General features: G+C 32.1%; 1 protein-coding gene across 2 annotated transcripts; it reads right to left on the bottom strand.

The window, feature by feature from the left end:
• Positions 1-394: 394 nt before the first annotated feature.
• On the bottom strand, positions 395-21,524 carry LOC105322232 (uncharacterized protein PF3D7_1120000). 2 transcript variants are annotated; one of them, XM_020064836.3, is made up of 6 exons: positions 21,352-21,524; positions 2,872-4,193; positions 2,609-2,674; positions 2,059-2,172; positions 1,294-1,412; positions 395-1,146 (listed from the first exon to the last, which is right to left on the bottom strand). In XM_020064836.3, the coding sequence occupies exons 2-6, from the start codon at positions 4,169-4,171 to the stop codon at positions 946-948; spliced, it is 1,800 nt and encodes a 599-aa protein (XP_019920395.3). In that variant the 5' UTR covers positions 4,172-4,193; positions 21,352-21,524; the 3' UTR covers positions 395-945. The 2 variants fall into 2 exon arrangements, with proteins under 2 accessions (XP_019920395.3, XP_019920396.3); XM_020064837.3 differs by lacking the exon at positions 2,609-2,674 and having other exon boundaries at positions 21,352-21,522.
• Between the last annotated feature and the right edge of the window lie 91 nt (positions 21,525-21,615).

Genomic DNA, 21,615 nt, shown 5'->3' with positions numbered 1-21,615 from the left:
GAATGCTTTTTTATGCGAAGTATTTGAAGGAAATGTAATGATGGCACCGTTGCCAAAAACCATAGCCAGTCGCACATAAATTAATGAACTTTGAACCCTATGTCAAATTCCTGAATTTGCCTCGTTTTTAAAAACCTAAAAATTAAAAAAAATTATATTTGATATTAAACAAGAAGAAATATGAGTGTGAAAAAAGCATGTTGTAACGGCATTTAGCTGGTGTTAATAAGTACGTGTTATTTAATATATGAAGACACCAATCGGAATAGTGATAACTTATTCATTATTCAGAAAACGTTCAATGAGGTAGCGTAAAGTCAGTCAATTTGTGCACAACCAGTCTTCATTTTGTTTTCAGGAAGTAGTTCAAGCGATGTAACAAAACAGAGACAAGTTCACGGGTATGGAGACATTTTATTGAAACAAAATTTTATCTTTTCTATTCAAAAGTGTCTTTTAAACTTTTGAATTGATCACAATTGCTAATAATTTGTAGTACCAAATATTTGTTTCAGTTTTTAGGCATATAAAAATGCAAGGTTGACTTTATTTTAAGGTCCAAACAAATAATACCGATAAATTTATAAAAATTCATGTAAATGTTCAACGTTAACGTGCTATGATAAAAAAATTATGTTTTCTGACTGAGGCTCAACAATATTGAAGATTACAACCTATTATTTAGCTACATATATAGACCAACTGAGTAAATATCGAGTAAATATCCAGTTTAACACTACAGAAATTTAAAAAGAGTAATTATAAACATTTTAACAAATCAAGCTGTACGTGAGCAAACACCCAGTCCACAATGATTAAGTAAACTTTTTTCATCACATTTTTGTTTCTTTTTTCTAAAGACTTTCAAAAGTCTGATCATATTGAATTTCGGAATATCCAAGAGATAATAAAGCCATATAACTTTTTGAAATGGTGATTATAATTTCATAGACCTTTTATGAAATCACTAACACATCCAGAGTCACATTTGTCCAGGTAAACATAGTTGTACGTATGTTCTGATTTTAAAAACCATAGAAATTTGGCGCCATTTTCAATGCATTCCGTGTCCTTCCCGCACATTTCTATGACGTCACCACGGAATCCAGCGTCGCATGTCGATTGACTGAATGACAGAGATCCTCCCTAGAATGGAAGGAATTGTAAGAGGGCGGTTTATATATCAAAGACTTTAAAATGTTCATATTATCGATGCACACATAATTGCAATTTTCTTTTCATAATTATTATCCAATGACGCATACATATTATTTTAGTAGCAACTCTACTTACACACGTGTAACATATTTCATGCCTATTGCAGAGATTCTTTGCTTCATCGTCTATTCGAAGACCCGCCATTTTTGCCACGGAACACTGGGAAGTAAGGTAATTGACACCCGGACAATTATCTATAATTTTGATAATATAGAAGAGAATTAATGAAATCATGATCAAATTCAATGCATATATATTATTGTATCGCATACTGATTGGTCCAAATATCGAAACTGTATGTTCGTCCAACCATTCAAATTCCAATTTCCAAATGAATACTATTCGAAAAATTCTTTATTAGGAATCTCATCTTGCATTTGTCTTTTTTTACTGTTGTTGCTATGGAAGGGCATTGCATTTGTATGTATTGCATAGTGATAAGATATTAGCTCTGATGCTTTAAGTGTTATTGACGTTCATGTATATTTGATTAATGACCTGCAGTCAACTTAACATTAACCTTTAAAGTACATTTCAAATTAATATCTTTGCTTGGTTAGTTGTATATTTTACGTATTATAAAATCTTTGATTAGCTGTTGCTTATTCCGTAGCTAAATACAAAGCTCTATCCTTTCAACTTGTCCTTTGAAGGGCACTTTTGAAAACTTTAAAAAAAGGATGCATCCTATAAAGTACGTTTAAATTCAAAAATATGCGCATTTCTTGGTTTTTTATAAATGATGTAAATGAAAATTTAAAGACTGCATACTGATCGGTTTTCCAAATTCTGATATAAAACTCGTAGCATATCGTAACAAACGATTTTGTCAGTATTTACTTTCATTTGAAGGTTCATCATAGGCACCGTTTCCAAGAAAACCCTCTGCTAGCTGTTGTCTTTCAGATGGACCGAGACTGGACATAAGTTCTTCCATTGCATTTTCATTTTCCTCTACAAAATGAATAATTATACCTCAGTGAATTTCAGTATGTACTCACATTATTTTTCTAAATTGTTTAAACATTGATTAGTCATCCCGATAATAGACATTTGTGAATAACTTTCTTCTCTTTTGTCTTCACACAAAGCTTTTTGAACATATGTACTTAATATACATTGAATTCAGTGTTGCATATCTGACTTGGCTTTTTGTAGTCAGAAGTACTTTTTAAAGCTCTGCGTCATTTATGTTTTATTCCGCTATTCTTATTGACACCTAATTAGACTGGAAAATTGCCAACCATGTGATAGCAGCGTATAAGAAAGAGTTAGCAATGCAAATCGTGCACAATTACGATATTTTAACAACGTGCTCTTGATTGATGAGTTGGATTGTGCTTTTGGTGAAGTACGCGTTAGGTTGTGCTTTTGTGCAACGATTACTTACTTTCTTTAATTTGTTGTTTATAAGCGAGAGCTTTTGCAGCAAACGCTCGTATTGTGTCGTCTGCCTCTGAAATCAGGAACCTTACTGTAACCCCTATGTTCATAATGTATTATAAACAGGCGAAGAAGTTTTTGACCAACACAGTGATTCAAAACAATATCTTTTCTTTCTTATAGCCTAAAATAAGTTTGTATTTTTATTTATTCTCATTTAAATTTTGTTTAAATGAATCCTGCATTAAAAATCACTAAGTTAACCATTACCTTCCTTTTGTTGTTCATTGCTTTCCTCGTCATCTACGGGATTTTCATACCACTGTCCAATATTTGCGTTTTCGTTTTGGGTCAAATCTTCAGAAATAGTTTGTCGTTTGTTAGCTACTGGGAATTCCTCTTCTACACTGTCCTCATCGCTAGATTCATCGTTTTCCTCTTCTTCGGGAGTTTTGATTGATTGTAGTTGCTCTTCTACTCTAATAGCATTTTGTATATCTAGAAACTCTTTCTTCAGATTACCCTCTGTGCCCTGGAGTTGACCTAAGGTTGCCTGTTTGAGAGCAGATGCTAGGAGGTCGTTTTCTTTATCTTCTAAGGCTTCAGCAATCTTCAGTCGTGCCACTTCGTCACGAAGTGCTGCAACAGTTTTTGTTAAATCCAATACCGATTGTGATAGTTCTATCTCTGAATCGTAGTCACGTTTTTCCACTCGTTTTTTCTTCTCCGATTTGATATTTGCCAAGTTTTCATACCTTGCCAGAGCTTCAAATCGTTCTCCTTCTGTTGGGGTACTCCGCTCTTCTTTGCTTTCTTTCCCTGCAGGTTCAGGAGCCTGCTCTTGAGTAGATGTAGGCTTAGCCTGTTCCTCCTTATCTCCCACTTCGTCTCCAAATACGTTCTTCAACTCACTGTTGCTGACTTGAGTATGTTTCTTGTCGTTTTCTTCCTTTTGATTGGTGTCTTTGCCGTTGTCTCTGTCACTGTTTTCCTCAAACATTTTTTTCATTGCTGACTTGGACACTTTCTGTTTCTCCGAATTTAAGCTGTCGTCTTGTGATGAGAAATCTGATCCAGGAAGCTGTGTTGAAATTTGTCGTTTATGAGTCCTTTCAGAAGCTTTGTTGATGTCGCCAAATATTTCAGCAAGTTCTGCTTTTGATGGTGCTGTTCGAGAGCGTTTTACATTTCTCTTATCAGGCTCATATAAATCGAACAATCCGACATCCTTATAATTTTTCGGTTTGTATGCATCCATAAGCATCTGCCTATCTAGAATATCTTCTGCATTCGGTTGCTTTGAATAATAACTCTCTAAGTTAAGGCCATAGTTTTCATTTAAAGCATTTAAATACGACGGTGGAATCTTGTTACGATTTTCTAAAAGATAGCTCCTGAGATAGTCTATGTCAGAGGCCTGTCTTCGATGACGTTGGAGAACTGCAAGAGCGGCCGTAAGATCGGCATCAGAACTCGCTACTTGTCGCTTAATGGAGAGGGATTCCGTTTGAGGCGTTGTAAACAAAAGCAAGATGGCGGCGAAACATAAAGTCTCCATGACACCCATCATTTTTCGTCCGTTTTCAACGCTTCTAAAAGCAAAGCAAAATTCAAACGTTAGATTCAACTTAAAGTTGAGTAAGATTCATTTTGCACAAATGTTGATACATTCAGATGAGAAATATTCCTAACGTTTCATTCATAAATCTAACCCAGTTTTTAGCAGAGCACTCCCGTTACTTAAATACTTACATAACTGCAAACCGTGAGCACATTAGAGCTTTCATCAGAGATATTGGGTTTTTATTTTACCGGGGCTCGTAACAAGGGCTATCAGGATGACATTGCCATTATTTTTGTGTGCAAGCGTGGGACGAGGATCGTGCCTCAATCCGTTATTTTCTCTATACCCTCATCATAGTCACATATGCAGTTTCGTTATGGTGGTATCAAAACAACGTCCAAAATTGAATATGGAAAATACATTTGAAATGTCAACAGGTGCTGACTATTATGGATTATTGCTACTCTCGCCTGAGATATGTATACAATGTCAAAAGATTTTGATTTATATTTATTTTATTTCTTAACATGTGTTAGATACCTTAAAAGAATAATAAAAAATATGGGAGAGCAATTTTCGAGTCTCTTCAATATTTGAAGTGTTTATTCCACTTTGATCTATGTTGGTAACTGTTTCTTCTTTGTTTTAGGTGTGTTGGGGAAGTATTGATGAGAACAAAACTCTTTCATAGATATACTACAAAGCAATGAAAATGCGATTTAAATGCATACAAAATGAATATACAATTACTGTAGTTCATGATTAGCAGTTTTAGGATTGTTAAACGCGAACTAAATTTCGTTGTACTTCGAATTAGGTATTGATGATTCATAGCTCCCTTTGAAGCGCTTAAATTTTAAAACGCTATCTTTGAACTACAAACAAAAGGTGTGTAGCAGTAAGGTCGTCACCCACGGTTATTTTTTTTAAATATAATTATTGTTGTTGTTATTTGCTTCCTTTCCAAAACGTTCTAAACAAATTGAGGAACATTGCATGGCTAGCAAAATGACGTCACACTAAAACATCAAAGACTGTATCGACAACAATATCAGAAGAGTTGATGTTACGAAAAAATGGATATAAATACAAAAGACCGAGAGGAATTTACGAATCTTTATTGTTTTAATTACCATTTAAACGCTTACATCACCTTGAAAAATCAATAATAGCGTACTTATCAGATCGTTTGTTATTTCTGTTTGATCCCATAATTGACTGGGTATTAAAACTGAAAACCGGAAGTTAGATAGTAACGGTAATCGCATGATTAGGTCCTTCCGTGTTCAACATGGGAAATTTGAATGTCAAATGATGACGGAGAGCATTGGAAATTCCAAACGGTAATACATGGGCAATCACTCCGATATATTGTACTTTCACTGCATCAGAATTATCAATAAGAAAATTTGTTACAGTTTAAAATACAAACTACCTATACTAGCTGAAATGTACATATTTATGAAAAATATTACCCTAGTAAAAAAGAAAATGTCAGTTAAAGTATGAGCGTTCACTTTGCTAATTTCCATTGTATCAATATTAAAGAAATTATTTCAAATGGAAAAGAAGGGGCATGGAATATTTTACTAACTAGTATAAGATGTATTACACATCAGTTATCCATATTATTCATATACTGTTATCTAAGGAGAAGGATTATTGATTCATATCACGTTTTCCAGTATTTTTATTTTTTTTCCCTTCAAGATAATTCCTTTCCTCAAGTGGCAGTTTGACAAAGGGTTTTACTCATCATCTGATTTATCAACAATTCTTATATAAGATACATTAGTTTGACATATTCGTTACACAATCGTTTCAACGAACCTTTTAACATGCGTTTACCTTCGTTGTGTTATTACAGTATTCAACGTGTTTGGTTATTTTTTCGCTGAAATAAACTTTCTTTATATAAACATGTATATTTATGAGACTTTTTTATTTATAGACATACTAGACACATTTCTAGACATACTTCTCTTGTATAAGATATATACTTCATTTACCTCAGGATATATTAAACATTACCACACATTTAACAACACAGTATCATTACCTCTCGATGGCTAGACCGTAGTGCTATAGCACACCAACCACCATCAATAAAATACGTCATTATCGCATGTTCATGATGTTGCTATGGAAACGCCATGCAGAAAACTTTTTATTGGCATTTCTGTTGGCATTTTCACCTAGATCCAAAATTATGCGCATGCTCTAAATGTGTGGAGTTTTTTGTACAAACTTGTGGACTTTTATTCCGAGAACTATATAACAATTATCCAAACACTACAAAATTTGAATACATGTAGCATCATCTTTACAACATTTTTCTCATCATCGATATTGAAAAACTCAATAGACAAACATATATTAATTTGATATTGATAGTGATATCATACACTTCTTATCACCATGCTACACATAGTTATATTTCAACATGTTACACTTCCAACTAATGCGTTTTTGGTTTTTTTGTTGAAGGGTATTCTCTTTTTATGAAAAATATTTTAAAAATATTCCATCAAGGAAACAAAATAAACGATAGATATTCACAAATAGATGTGTATCTTATAGTTTCCTTTTAGAATTATATTTAATTATCTCAAATATATAATCTACGTGTATGATAAAAAATATTTTATATCAAAAGTAAACTTTACCTTTCAAATTGTCATCCAAAGTTTTTTCAGACAGATTTATGCATTAGGTATGTAACCGATTCAAGATGGTGAAAATTCAAATCGAGCAAGAGAATTACATCAGATTGATATATGATAACAAGTCCCCGGATTCACCCTTAATTTACATTTATATTAGTAGAATTAGTCATTGAAAAGCGCTGTTTCTTCATCAGGAATGGCGCCAAAGGATGTGTGCCAAATAATCACAGAGGACGATATCTCTTTGCTATGTCAGTGAGTGTTGACAGCAGATTCTGGGAATGTCCGAATTGGGAAATAAATTCTTCGGACCTTTTCCAATTGGTTTGTCATTTCTGTTGTTTATTTTCAGCGCCAATTTCAGAGGTTGTTGATGTGAATGAAAAGATGATAGTTACACAAAGGATCCAAGGCTGTTGTTAAAGGCTTATAGGAGATCAAGAACATACAAGGGATTGTGGGTGTTGTTTTTCTTTTGAATATTGAAAGGTCAACAAGATTGGAGTGGTTATTCTTCTATTTCAGGTCAAACATGAGATTGTCGTGAATGCGATGTATTGTTGAACAAAAGAAAGCGTGACCTTTAAATATCATTGCCCTTATCATGAGTTGATGCTCTTATTCATTGTAGTCTTTCACTTACCTGGAATGTTTATTACAATGTGTTATATATATATATATATATATATATATATATATATATATATATATATATATATATATATATATATATATATATATATATATATTATTCTAAAAGATATTTTTATTCATACAAATTGTACTGTTCCATATTTTGACACTAATTGATGTTCCTGTATAAAATGAGTTTTCATCATTTCCTGTTTATCAGACAATTTGAAACATTTGATTTTCCATTGCTTTAGTATATGCATTCATATCATTGTTTGAAGAGAAGATTTTTTTTTTAATTTCAAAGATTATGAACATGTCTTTTTGATGTTATATTTCTCGCGAATTGGAATTTTAATAACACAAATGATGGTCTCATTACAAAAAAAAAAAAGAAGAGATATGATGTTTTGTTTTTTTTTCAGCTCCGGCAAAACATAATAAAATATCACCAAGCGTAACTATATTTAGATTGTATTTTCTATCATTGTGCGTGTGTGTGGTTGGGGGGGGGGGGTAGCAATTTAAAAGATGTTTCGTATACGTTTTCATTAAATCAGTGCTGTTTGTTGTTGCTTTTGTGAATGTCAATAGTTCAAAATTCGATTTGACATTGATTGTGTTTAACAACTATTATAGCTTAAATAATCTTGTACAAAAAGATTTTTTAAAAGCTAACTGACTGATATAAGTATCAGAATAAAGTCTAATGTTATGATGATTATACATGTACAAATATGGTAAACAAAATGTAAAGAACAATGACTTTTGTACATGTATGTTTAAAAAATGATGTTTCCTTTTTTTTCTTGCAAAGCCTCTAAGAATCCAAAATATTCTTTCACACAAAACATTTTATGGTCTAGGTAAAACTTTTTTCAAAATTGCTTTATTGATTCTTAGCAAGTGTATTTGCGGTAAAAACTTGTGCAATAAGAGAAAATCATCCAATGGGATTTTGGAATTTTTTTCAATTTGTCTATTGATGATGCGTTAAAAATTATGTTGATGTTATTGTTAGTTTCACAAATACTAGATAATGTTCAATCTACCATTAAAAAGGCAAAACTCTTGATAGTTTTTGGCTGGAGGGGTGAAAACAAAGATATGAGTACATTTTACCTTCTATGAATTTATGTTAGGTACAAGCATTTATTAATCATAAAAGGAAGAGCTCATAAAACCTTATCGGTGGTGTTGAAATATTAGGTTCCATTGTTTTGGATATTTATTGAACTTTTCCGATAAATCTGTGTTTTCGATGTATGAAAATAAAAAGTATATGCTTTTTCTTTGATATGAAAATGGTTCTTGTTAAAATTTTGAGGGAGGCTGCTTTTACTTGTAAAATCGTCTCGATTTTTTTACTTAATTACAGTAAAACAAAAAACTTCATCAATATTTTTCCGAAAAATAATGATTAATATCACAATTAAGGTTGGAAAAACTCATTAATTTTACCGTTTCGCCAAATATTGTAAACATCTGGTGATTTTTTTTATCAGGGTTGTTAATTAATAACAGTAATGAGAAATCCATGGAGACAATGTATAATGATGTACGTCTAGCCCTTAAAAGTAATTTTAACTATAATCAAAATCAAACTTCAAACGACGAAAAAGTACTACATTGTAAATATCAATAATTAAATATCCACTACTTGGAAAGTCATTTGTCACACACTATAAACACCTATTTGGTTTAACTTTGTTTCAATTGCAAGTGCCAATCAGTATGCCAACGGCGGTTCAGTTAATGTATACTACTTTTTAACCTTTTGATTATTGTTGCACGGAATTTGATTTCCCTCTCCCCGTTTCTCTTTTGTTTTAAGGATTCTGCCAAAGTTAGACTGTACTTTAAGAGGGCTGTATGGTTTAGGCCATTTTAAAGCTATATTTACCTTCTTCGAAAGTTCTGTATACAGATCTAGGAAAATGTTCAAAATTTAAAGCTAAAATACTAGAATGTTTTCCTTACTAGATAATAGTTCATATCCAGAAATATTATCTGCAAAAGTATAAGGCAGATTTAATGGTTAATTTGTAAACCATCCATACTCCTTAATGTTCAATTTTAAATTGGTTTTTTATTTAAGACGCACTAAGGTTTTGACATACATTGAGATTATAATTGTTTCTTGTAGTGAGGAAATTATCTTCAATGAAAGAAGCAAGAAAAAAGGAATACATTTATAGCACCCTTTTCGAAAGTAAAGAATAAAATATATCTAAAGGTTATTTTGAGTTTTTGATATTAAAATTTTGCTTCAATTTTTGTTCTCTTCCTTGAGATAGAAAATAAATAGTTGCAATGACAAATTAAAATATAAAAACGCATGGTTTTTCCTATTGCAAAATCATACAACTCTTTTAATTTTAATATAATTACCGATATTATTACCGGTATTAAATACGAAATTATCAATACATACATATACACACCCTAAGGTGAAACCTGTAACCATAAAAAGTAAATGATAAAAATTGGCGATGTAATAGAATATTTTAAAAAATGTAGAAAGACAAAGAAAATTCAACAGTATCCTAATGCTTTAAAAGAAAAACAAAATAGCTTAAAATTATTAACAGAACATGCAAAACTAAACAAATCCATGAATGAATTTACAGATTACAAATATTGATTCTATTTAAAACGCCCTCAAACCCAGAGAAACAAGCCCAAACTTGCTTTAACACTATAATTGGTAATTCGACATGTAGTTATCACCAAAATCTATTATTTCTAATTTTCTAGCAATAATACAGTGCTTGCTCAAAACCCCAGTCGACAAATAAATCACCATTTATAACTTTCAGAAAAGAAAAGCCAAATTGGAACAAGAGGGCCAGAAATTGCATTATATGTGTTTTTTCCAGATATGACGAAATAACTCTGATGGATTCGTTGTTGTGACGTCGTTTCGGGGGTGTCACTACAGAGAAAATGTCGAAATGTCAATAATTTTAGCGGCCATATGACGTATTTTGGGCTTTCGCAGCTCAAACTCAAATAGGTATAGGCAATAGCTTATCGCCATCGACTCAAAGGTATAATCACCACAATATTAGAAAATTCACTATATAACCATCACTCGAAAATAAAAGATCGTTTACTAAAAATACAATCTTTGGCTTTTTGTGACATTATATTTTACTTCTTAGATCTTAATGATCAATAACAATACATATCTAAAATCTATTGCAGATTTGCAGTCCAAGATTGAAGAGTTTAATTCTTCACAGAAAGAACTTTCTCATAAAGTATATAATTTAAATTTCCTCTCAATTAGGACTAAGAAGTCAAGAAAACGGATTCAAGGGCAATAAATAGTTAACTCTAAACCATTTTAATCACAATTTTTTTTTAAAATTCACACCTAATATACTTGACTTTTGCACAGGTAACCTAAAGAATCTTCATTAGAATAATTAAATTCGTTTCAGAGTTGTTTTCCAAAGTATATATATATATATATATATATATATATATATATATATATATATATATATATATATATATATATATATATATATATATATATATAAAACACATTCCAATTTGTAATCAAATATTTGGCATACTGGTTTGTTAATTTTCCTTTGCACCAACATATAAAGAGTGTTTTATGCCACAATCGATAAAGTAATTGGGTGCTATGAGTATAAGCAACAAAGGTTTTTGAAAGAAAGATTTCTAATCAGATCTATAGATATTGCAATCTCAATTTGACACAAAACCATTGTTTATATAATTATACGAATGACTTCTACCTACTTTTTGGTCAGATATTTGCCATAATTTCAATACACATACAAACACATATTGGGCATCATATATTTTGGTAGACATTAACATTCACCAAGGCTGATAGTGATGGGATTTGAATTATTGTGGAAATATGTCTGGAAAACCTAACGAAATGGAAAAAAGAGATTGCAATAAATGGTGGTTATCTCATACTATAAGTTGATATCCCTGATCTTCTGCCAATAGAAAGTGACATATATGGAGGTCGATGTGCTGGATTTTACACTGCTCTTTATTTTTTTCCTGGAGATTATTGATCATTTTTATCACCGTTATCTTCAATTGTTTGCCAGTGAACGAATATGCGTTTTATTATATGGAAATTTATGTATATTAACATTCTATTCTCTGTTTGTGAAAAAATAAGGATAAGTAACTTTCTTTTGATTTTTATTCATTGGAACACATTTAATAATATTTGATAATGTACTTATAAATTAAAAAAAATTGCATTTTGTTTCATAACAAGTAAGGTTTATAGAAGGAAAGCTTACCGAGGAATGCAATAATGACAAGTCATTGTTTTTTGTGATATGATAAGACAACGAATCACATGCATTGATCTATACTTCAAAATGTCTGTGAATATAGAAGAAAACAATTCACAACGTGATCTTAAAACACGTACATATATCACTTGGCAGTTTGCCAGGTGATACGATAAAAAAATTAATGTGTCAAAAAGGCAAGGCATCATCAAAAGTAAAAGTACATTACATTACCATATCAAAAGTGTCCCTTTATTAGTTAATAAATATATTTAATTTCAAAAATAGGTATATACATGCAGCTCATTTTGCTATGCATAAAAGAGTATATACAAAAATAATGATTGAATTGTTAGTCACTGATAAAGCTTACAGTTAAATCTGTATCTCGATAGCAAAAAGTGGCATTCAAATGGCACCTGTCAAACACTGCAGACAATTAGTGTCATATTTGGAAAAGGTTATCAAACACATATTTATTTATTAACACCAAGACTTGCAAAATGATATCAGCTGTACAGCTGTGTAAGGTTTTCCCCTCTTTTCTATTGCAACTGTCTTTAGTTTAATATGATATTCTTTACCAAAGAAATTACTTTTGTGGCACGGATTATAACATTAAATAAATGATGACTGGATTAATGGGAGAGATTGGAATGATGCGTTAGACAAACAGCTTAGTTTTTTTGTCTAATTTTATATTAGGAAACATGGGTTTTCAATGTGTTTTTGAATTTTGATAACGAAAGATTAAACGTGTGCACAATTGATAAGATGTACTTTGAGTTGTTTATCTTTGAAGAGTATATGAAAAGCCTTATTGAATGTTAATTAAAACCACATTGTGAGATTTTCTAAATGTTGAACGCTTATTCCAAGATTTATCCATTATAAAAGTGTCTAAATGAATATAATGACACCTTGTACGTACTTGGCATTCAACGACGCAACGGGCAATCTTTATCCTTCAATATCAAGTATATTTTTGGAAAAGACTGGTTACAGGTGAGAATGACATGTATAAGCAACTTAATGTTGCGATCTTCTCACGACATTTAGCCCATTGTGACCAGGCATCGAACTTACAGCTTTTCGCTGTCGGACCAAATGTTGATTTATTTATTTTTGCCCAATATTAGCGACCATCGACCTATTGAGGGCTTTGGAGTTGTGTTATATCCCCTTTCCTTTGATTATCTGTAGGTCTTGTGTTGATTGCTCGTTGTCGTGATTCTGAAGTCCGTAATGACTTAATGTCGTGAACATAAACATGCATTTTGCCTGGAACTGTGGCACTTTGGTCACATTGGCAGGTAGTCGATAATTATGTGATAATGGCTACACACTCAAATGCAATAGTAAAGATAAATACGGCCCTATTGGGGTAAATGAATAAACAAGAGCGAGTTGATGACTTCATCGCATCTTTAGACATATTGTTTAAACCGATGTTTCGCTAGCTGATCTTTACCAGGACTTTGTATTTTGCTTTAGTAAGCTGCAATTAAGATCGTCTGGTTTGCTTTCAACTTGGTAAGGAGTTAAACACGATATCAGTATTACATGTAGGAAAATACTACTAAAACACGGTAACCTGCTCCTGTCCCAAAAACATAATCAAAGTTTAATTGATTTTATGATTAATTTGTTTACTCGGTAGTATTGGCAGTAAAGGTTGATGCTTCATAGTCACGTGATTGTGTATTTTCTGTTAATGCTCAAAGCCTCTCGTAATACATTGACATCACTGTTTTAGCATAAGAAACTTCTTGAATCCCAAATAAAATATAGACTGCGAATTTTGCATGTAATTTTCCTTTTATCTGGAAATAATCGATGGCAAATAATTAGACGCTTGTCGGGTTAACAAAGACAAATTGATTGGTGTGGCATAAAACGCTGTAGGTACCTCATATAATGAATCGACAAGACACATATCCCGTCAACTCTCTGTCTACATGCAGTGAGGATTATTACGATATTATTGTTCTTCGGGGAATAAGGCAATCAACAGCTAAAAAGAGTGGTGGGGGAAGAAAACCTCAGACAATATATAGTCTCCCACAATTCATCTATCCCTAGCACCAAAAGACTTTTCATCCTCAAGAAAATCAATACCAGAGAGTATGGACATGCCTTTCGTTCTATATGTAGTGAAGACATCCGGAGAAACGAGGATGATTAGTTTTACAAGAATGTTGAGATCAGCTCAGACGGTTGATCGGCCTGTAGAAATGGTGCATTTACATAATAAGACAGATGAAGATATTCTTTTTCCTCATGCCTGATTCTCTCTCACAGAGAGAGAGAGAGAGAGAGAGAGAGAGAGAGAGAGAGAGAGAGAGAGAGAGAGATTACATGTAGATATGGGATGTTGTGAATGATGAATACGTGTAAGAAGTGTCTCTTTCTTGCTTTATTCAGCATTTATAAGATATATTGTAAAGAGTGTACATCTACACTATGATTATAAGCTATGGGCAAAGTTCATTGATTTTAAAAGATTTTGTTATCGATATATGACCTACATCAAGACATTCTTAAGCCCTAAATAATCAAATCAATGTAAATTAATACGACATCTAATTTTAAAATCTACTCTCATTTCCAAATCGAATAATCAGAAACATTAGTTCCAAGAGTATTTGTTACTCTCGATCAATAGATGAATACTAAATTCAAATAATTCAAAGGCAATCTGGCAATTAACGATTTTATCAACAAAATTCAAATAGAAAAGTCTTGTTATGGATGGAATCACTGTATTGATTTTTTCAAGATGAACAAATAGTCACTTAGCAAGTTTGTCAATAACATATCATAAACCCATCGTATGTAAATAAGCTTGGAACAAATTTTCCACAATATGCTCATGAAATAAACTTATGAACAGTACGAGTTTAGTGTATTGCTCCTCCGAAATGACTCAGGATTTAGTCTATTTAATAGATCCTTTTACCACTTTATCATATATTTTGGCCAAAGGGAGTGTTGTAAAAATGAATTTAATTATTATTCTAAAAAAAGTGTTTTTATTACAAAAATTAACGAAAAAAATGAGAAAACAATCATGTATATATTTATTGAATGATCTATTTTTCGAATTTTAGCTTTCCTCGCAAACACTCAGCGTGCTGTCAATAAACGTGATGCATTTCCGGTGTCTAGATCACGTGATTATTGAACTGAAACTTCCAATACCTTATGCATAAACACTATGCAACCTTTAATGTTACGGAAATGATAAAGAAATATTAATGATTTCTCCTTAAGATTCTTAGCAACCATTAGAACAGTTGAAATCTTTAGCCTGTAAAACTGTTTCGTGTGATAATGCCAGTGTTAAAAGGTATGTTCCCAAAGCCATTAGTTTATAACATGTCACTTCAATGGTTGACCATCTTTTAATTAACATATATGTATTCCTTATGGGTTGCAAATTTTCCCCTTGGCACTGGCATAATTCACCTACACATACAGTGTTCATTAATTTTATCAATCTATTTTAATATATGTCCTGTTTGAAAATATTGTGATTTATGAATGTAAGGTTTAATTTTGTTTTAATTTTTAATTTTCATTTTAATTATTAATAATTCGCAGAAATGGTTTAAGAAAATGTCGCTTATTAACCGACTTAATTTATGTAGCGGTTTAGTATTCCAATTATTATGAATTATTGCATCTTCAAATCATTATTCAATCGATAAAAGTAGCTGTTATTCAATTTTTGTAAACGGGATAGAAATAACATGATGACAGCTACTAAGATGAAATCGGAATCAAAATAATTATTTAAAACTCTTCGAAATAAATCTCCGGGAATAAAACTTTTAGAAATAGTCACATGTATTTACAGCTTTGTATACGCCTCTATCCTAGCAAAGTACTCTTACAGCATAACAAGATTTTCATGGCGTCATTTTTCTCAGAACCATTCTGCAGATATCGGCGCCAGAAATCAGATATACAACATTAATATTTAATAAGGAGCACGGATGAAGTAGCAGAGGGATTGTTTCGTAAAAGCCGTTGGCATAAAAATGAAGAAAGATCTATTGAAACGTGCCCTCAGTGCCTCGTTTTATTGCCCTGTATTGATAATTACATGTAGAAATCAATAGGCTACATTATAATTGGCTCCAACATAATATTCGATGTATTTCAAACGTCTTTGAAACAGGTATTAAATATCACAGATTTCCTGATCCATTATCTTTTGTTCTTTATATGAAAAATACTTAAAAGCAATGTAAAAAATTAATGAGGATGGAAGAACATCAATTTTGTGACATACTTTCTTCGGAAATAAAGAATATACATGTACTTTATATTATACCCAATATAAATAATATATATTAATGTCTAAATGTGTTTTCATGGAGTTTGGTATATTGGAGATTAAAGCACAAGGCGGTGTAATCCGTAAGTCATAAGTTCGGTTTATACTATTGTTTTTACAATTTTTGCTTTAAAGAAGAATATTTACGATCATGTTTAATGTCCAATCGCAACTTCTCGGGCCTTTCCGGCAAGCTCGGAAAAACACCTCGAATGTATTACCTAGGCGTCCATGACAACCCCCCTTTTTGTAAAACTTGAAATAAATAGAACACATTTTACGATCTGTTGAGATGTGAGCTATACTTCATTAAAGTAAACGATATACACTAAAATATAACACAGAAGCGACATACAAGACTGTCTAGTCGATACTTATTTTAATGGGAAGCGACTCCATTTTGTATAAAATTCTAACATCCGGTGATGTTAATACATTCGAGGTGTTTTTCCGAGCTTGCCGGAAAGGCCCGAGAAGTTGCGATTGGTTTAATGTCTAAAGATTTTGTCTTCGGAAAAAGAAAATTGTCTCTGTCGTAAATAACAAATTTTTGCACCTTGTTAATATAACAAAGTGCTGTATCATTCCACCTTATTGTTTGAATCCTGTATAATTATAACGTTCGTGATGTTTATAACCAGATATATATGGATACAAATATCACGCTTTTGTGTCGAATTTCACCCTTAATCATACTGACACTCAGTAACAATAAGGTAAGAAGACAGGCTTCTTTATCAATACTCTATTTATCATTCAGAATAGTAACTTACATAACATAGAACCTATAATACTCTACAAGGCTACATTTGTTTGATAAATTCACAGAAAAGAATCCAAGCTATGTATTAATTAAAAGATAATTCTAAGACAAAATGACGGTTTTTGTCGAGAATCAAAGCACAAATGATGAAAGAAGCCCCACAATACATAACCCACCGAATACTCTATTGTGATCGAGTCTGCTGATGAATTACATAGGAATACAATGTTTACAATTTTCCCTTACAGACGGATAATAAGAACACAAGATGATTCTGGAATTATCAGGGAACGACAGTAATTTAACATAACTTTGAAGATCCGTGGTCTTGTGGCCAGCAAAGAAGCTTTAAGAACGTGATAAGCAACAATTAAGTCTGTAGGAATCAGTGTAACATTAGGCTGAACAATTACATAATCCCACAATCCCTAGATAACTGAAAGTTCATAGAAAGGTTGCAGAACAAGGTATTTAGTTTTGAGAAGTCATGAATTCGAAAGAGGAGCTTTGGGGTCAATGATTAGCAAAATGCAAAGAAAATGCCAACTGAATGGCTTGTCAGTGGTTTGCATGAAAAACAAATGAGGAAACCAGAAAACAAAAATCCAAAAAAGCATTAGCAAAAACTCGTTTTCAAATAATTAATGGTACTTACATTTATAAACATGTATATTTTATTCATCACTATTTAATTGCATCTAAAATGACGTAAGAGTTTATGATAGAAAAAAGAAATAAACTAAAAATTAAGTATGACATTAGCATATGTATTTAACCTCCACGAATTTTTAATGTCAAATATTATGTCGTTTAACAGGGCTCCTCCTAAATCTCTATCATAATGGCAATCTGTTCATAAATTTTTATGAAGTTTGACAAATTACACTTTTAAATGAAGAATTCGAATTTACAGCAATCACATGTAAACGATGCAAACTCTTTAACAATTCCGCTTAGATACTGTGATATCATAACGCCGATCAAAATCGCATTTGGCTGTTTCTCTCAGGCGATCCTTTACTGTAACACCATTGGGACTACCTTTCTCAGTGAAACCAAAATTAGATATCCCCAGAGTGCTGGTTAATTTAACATCAAACAATCACAGTCTGGTTGAAGTTGGTACATAAGTCCTTATTTGCACCAACATAACGATTAAAACGCTCATAAACATTGTGCTGGTTGTTTTTTTATTAATAAAGATCGATAGTTTTGTAGAATCTTGCTTAGCTATGATAAAATTAATCGCATCAATACTGTATTGATCGCCTAAACCACAAGAAAAAAGTACTAAAACTTCATTTAAAATTTTTAGTATCGTATAAACATTTCTTTTTTTCATTTGCACCGATTGATTGAGTTTTCAGATTGACTCGTGTTCTAACTACCTAGTATCATATCTTTTTTACAAAAGGGATTGTTTAGTTATAAATTATTTATGAAGTTAAAATCTGAAAATTTCCCTGGTATCATGCGAATTGTCCGCTCACATTCGAACTTGTCCGCGAAATTTTCTAACAACCTCGTAATTTTCAAATTTGAATGATTACTTATGTCTTTGAACATATCTCTTCTCCTTAACGAGATATTTACAGTCTAAAATTGGCCAAAACCATTTAGCCTCTCTTAAATTCACATTGCGCTTTAAACCCTCTCTCGGAAAGATTACCAATTATTCAATTGTTTTTATTTTGATAGTGGCCAACGTAAGCGAAGAGCTAATTGATTTCACAGAGGACGCTTAAAATCTCTGCAATCGGATGCCGGTTAAATTCTGCGGTCCTGAAGCCAAACGATTTCTGTGTGGTATACTCCAGAAGGGAAGAGGATTGACAGAGGTCGATGGAGCTCTCCACCATTGATATAGTATGATGAAAATTTAATTATCAGACTTAATATGTCAATAAGGATGATTTGTTCTACAGGACCGTTTTCAGCACTTACAAAGTATCCTGATCGTGGTTATGATAACCGATTCGATTTTGGGGTTTTTTCAATGAAATCAATATCGGAATTTTTAAAAAAAGTTTTCAGCTCCAGCTGTCTATAGTTTTCCCTAGTTTCATACCGCTTAAAAAAAGAACATTTAAAGCAGAGTACTGGTTTAATTTTCGATTCAGTCTTAGCTAACTAGAAAATATTGGAAATGTGTAGGGAACTTAAGAATTCCACCTGTGTACACTTTCAAGCAAGGAAACGATGTACGCAAAACAAACTCGATTTTGAAAAAAAAAACCCACACCATTTGTAAATAGAGATAGCTACTGTATTTGTCTTTTTGTTGATGTACATGTAGGTAGCACAGTCAAATGCCATGTAAGGTCACAAAACAATGACATCAAATGCGTATTATATTTCTCTCTCTGTTTGAAGTCAGCCAGTGGATGAGAAACCACACCAGGGAGCCCCTTATAGAATGCAAGAAAGGTTAATTATGTTTCTTTATCGGGATTCTATTTTCTAACCCTGGTCGGTTCAGATTTCCGATTTCGTTATCAACTTCCTGTGATAAAGCTAGAGTTTCCGACATTACATTTATTTAGACCATGGTGAAGATCAGTTTTCTTAACGCGATATTTCAGCTCTTGGAAACAATCGCTGTACGTCATCCGTCCTTGAATAATTGATGACAATATGACCGGGATATATCCAGATTCAATCAAAGACCCTAATATGCACTATTTAGTTCACCCCACTCCTCACCCAAACACTTCCAACTCATTTAATTTCTCAGAGGGAAAATTTTCATTATGTCTCAAAAGTTCCTACAATACAGACAAGTATGTTTTTATCCTATGACAGATTATGAGGCTTTGTAGAACCTCTAAGGGCTAATATCCCTATAACGAAGGCACCTCCTTATAAATCCTATCATTCCTGATACCTAAGATAATCCATAAGATAATAGCTGGATTCATATATGACGTTATGTCTTTAATCCATGAGGGCGAGAGTCTGAGTCTTGTTAAGTCGTCATCACATGCATGCACGTAATTCTCGAATTAGAATCGGGGTAAACCTAGTACACGTACGGCGAAGGTCGACAACATGCGATCTATACTGATTTAAGCCTTAGGGGGGACTTTCTATCAATTGTCTTGTTGCCTCCCACTATCAATAATAAAGAAGTTACGATTAGAAACGGTGGCATGAACAATTGCAATTAATGTTTCCTAGAACAAGAAACAGCAGGCGGGCAATGTTCAAATCAGCCACCATTGTGATATATCACACTATTCTACGACCCAAGGTATCCAATCACATTGAGGGAAATTTACCGCAAAACCTTTCAAATCTCTGACCCAAGGACAAGAGTTATTTCTATCTGTAAAAACAGCCGTATTTGTTCATTTAATGATGTAGTGATATTTAGCAATAAATAAGTTAATTTTTAAGGATTTTCCAAGTTTTTACCAATATTCATCAAGACAAAAAAGGTTCGATAAACTCTTATGATAGAAGAGAAACTATCGTGTAAAATTAATACATATAATAGTGCTACAGAGACTCAAGGAGTATAAATATTTCAAATAGTAATGTTATCTTTGTAAAATACTCACGTCAAATTTTAATGGTATGAAGACTCTTGTCGACTATTTTAAAATTTAAAAAAAGGGAGACAAAAGCCCGCCTCATTTGATCATCAATTTAATTTTCGTTAAACTTTCAAAATTACACTTTAAATGTTTAGGGGTTTTTTCATGCATTTTGAAGAAAGTCAAAAACATAATTAAACTGAAAAATTTAAAAATCTTCCATTCAAAGGAAATAGTTATGAAAAATAAACTAATCGTGGCAAACACATATTTGAACAGTACATCAGACCAGTTTTGTTTTGTTAGTGTTACATTTAATAACAATATACCTGCATATCAATTTGTTAATATTTCTTACACATTTTCATTTCATATAGTTACATTAGGAGATATTTTTAGAACAACATGTTTAAAGATTTTTTAAAGTGATCCTTTTACACCAATATCAAATGCAGCAATAATTAAGACAATGCCGATCAAATTTCTCAATTCCTTTTTCATGGATGTTACAGGGACAGTAACTAGATTTGATTTTGTGTTTCACTCTCTGTTTAATTTCCATTTCCAGCTAATTGAATATTAAGTTTATCATAAGAGAATCATAAATGTATATCATAAATCAGGAAAACCAATAGAGTATTGTAATAAATTTTATCAATTAGTTTGATTCTATGCTATATTCTCTTATTTATTTTCGTTCTAACATATTTTTCTCTTTACTCTAGCCGTTTTCTATCATATGGTTCAAAACCGTTGAATTAAAATTTCTAAAATGTTAGCCTTTTTAAGACTCCAATTATAAATATATTACTTCCTTTCTAAAGAGCTCACGGCAAAACATGTATTTGCCTTCTGTTGCAAATATATCATAAGACGGAATATTTATAGTCAATGCAATTACCAACATAAAGTAAATAAGATTGCAGAGATAAGCACTGAATTACATACCTCTCAAAAATCTCTTGAAGACAATCAGCTTCTGAAAGACACTTGTCTTCCTCAAATTATCCGTCTATCCGCCAAAGAACGGACGGAAAATACAGACAGCTCCCCTCAGAAGTCGCTTGCTGCTTGAATCTGCAACAAGCTTTTGTAACTACGTTGGACAATTAAGTGCACTCGTGAGAGATGCGGGAGAAAAAATCGACCGTACTGTCATGCATTTTGCAAGTCAATCAGCCAATCGGATAACAGGAGACATCGAGTTCTAAA

This window comes from Magallana gigas, chromosome 8, assembly GCF_963853765.1.
Source record: "Magallana gigas chromosome 8, xbMagGiga1.1, whole genome shotgun sequence".
Lineage (NCBI taxonomy): Eukaryota > Metazoa > Mollusca > Bivalvia > Ostreida > Ostreidae > Magallana > Magallana gigas.
This window is presented reverse-complemented; position numbering and strand designations above follow the sequence as displayed.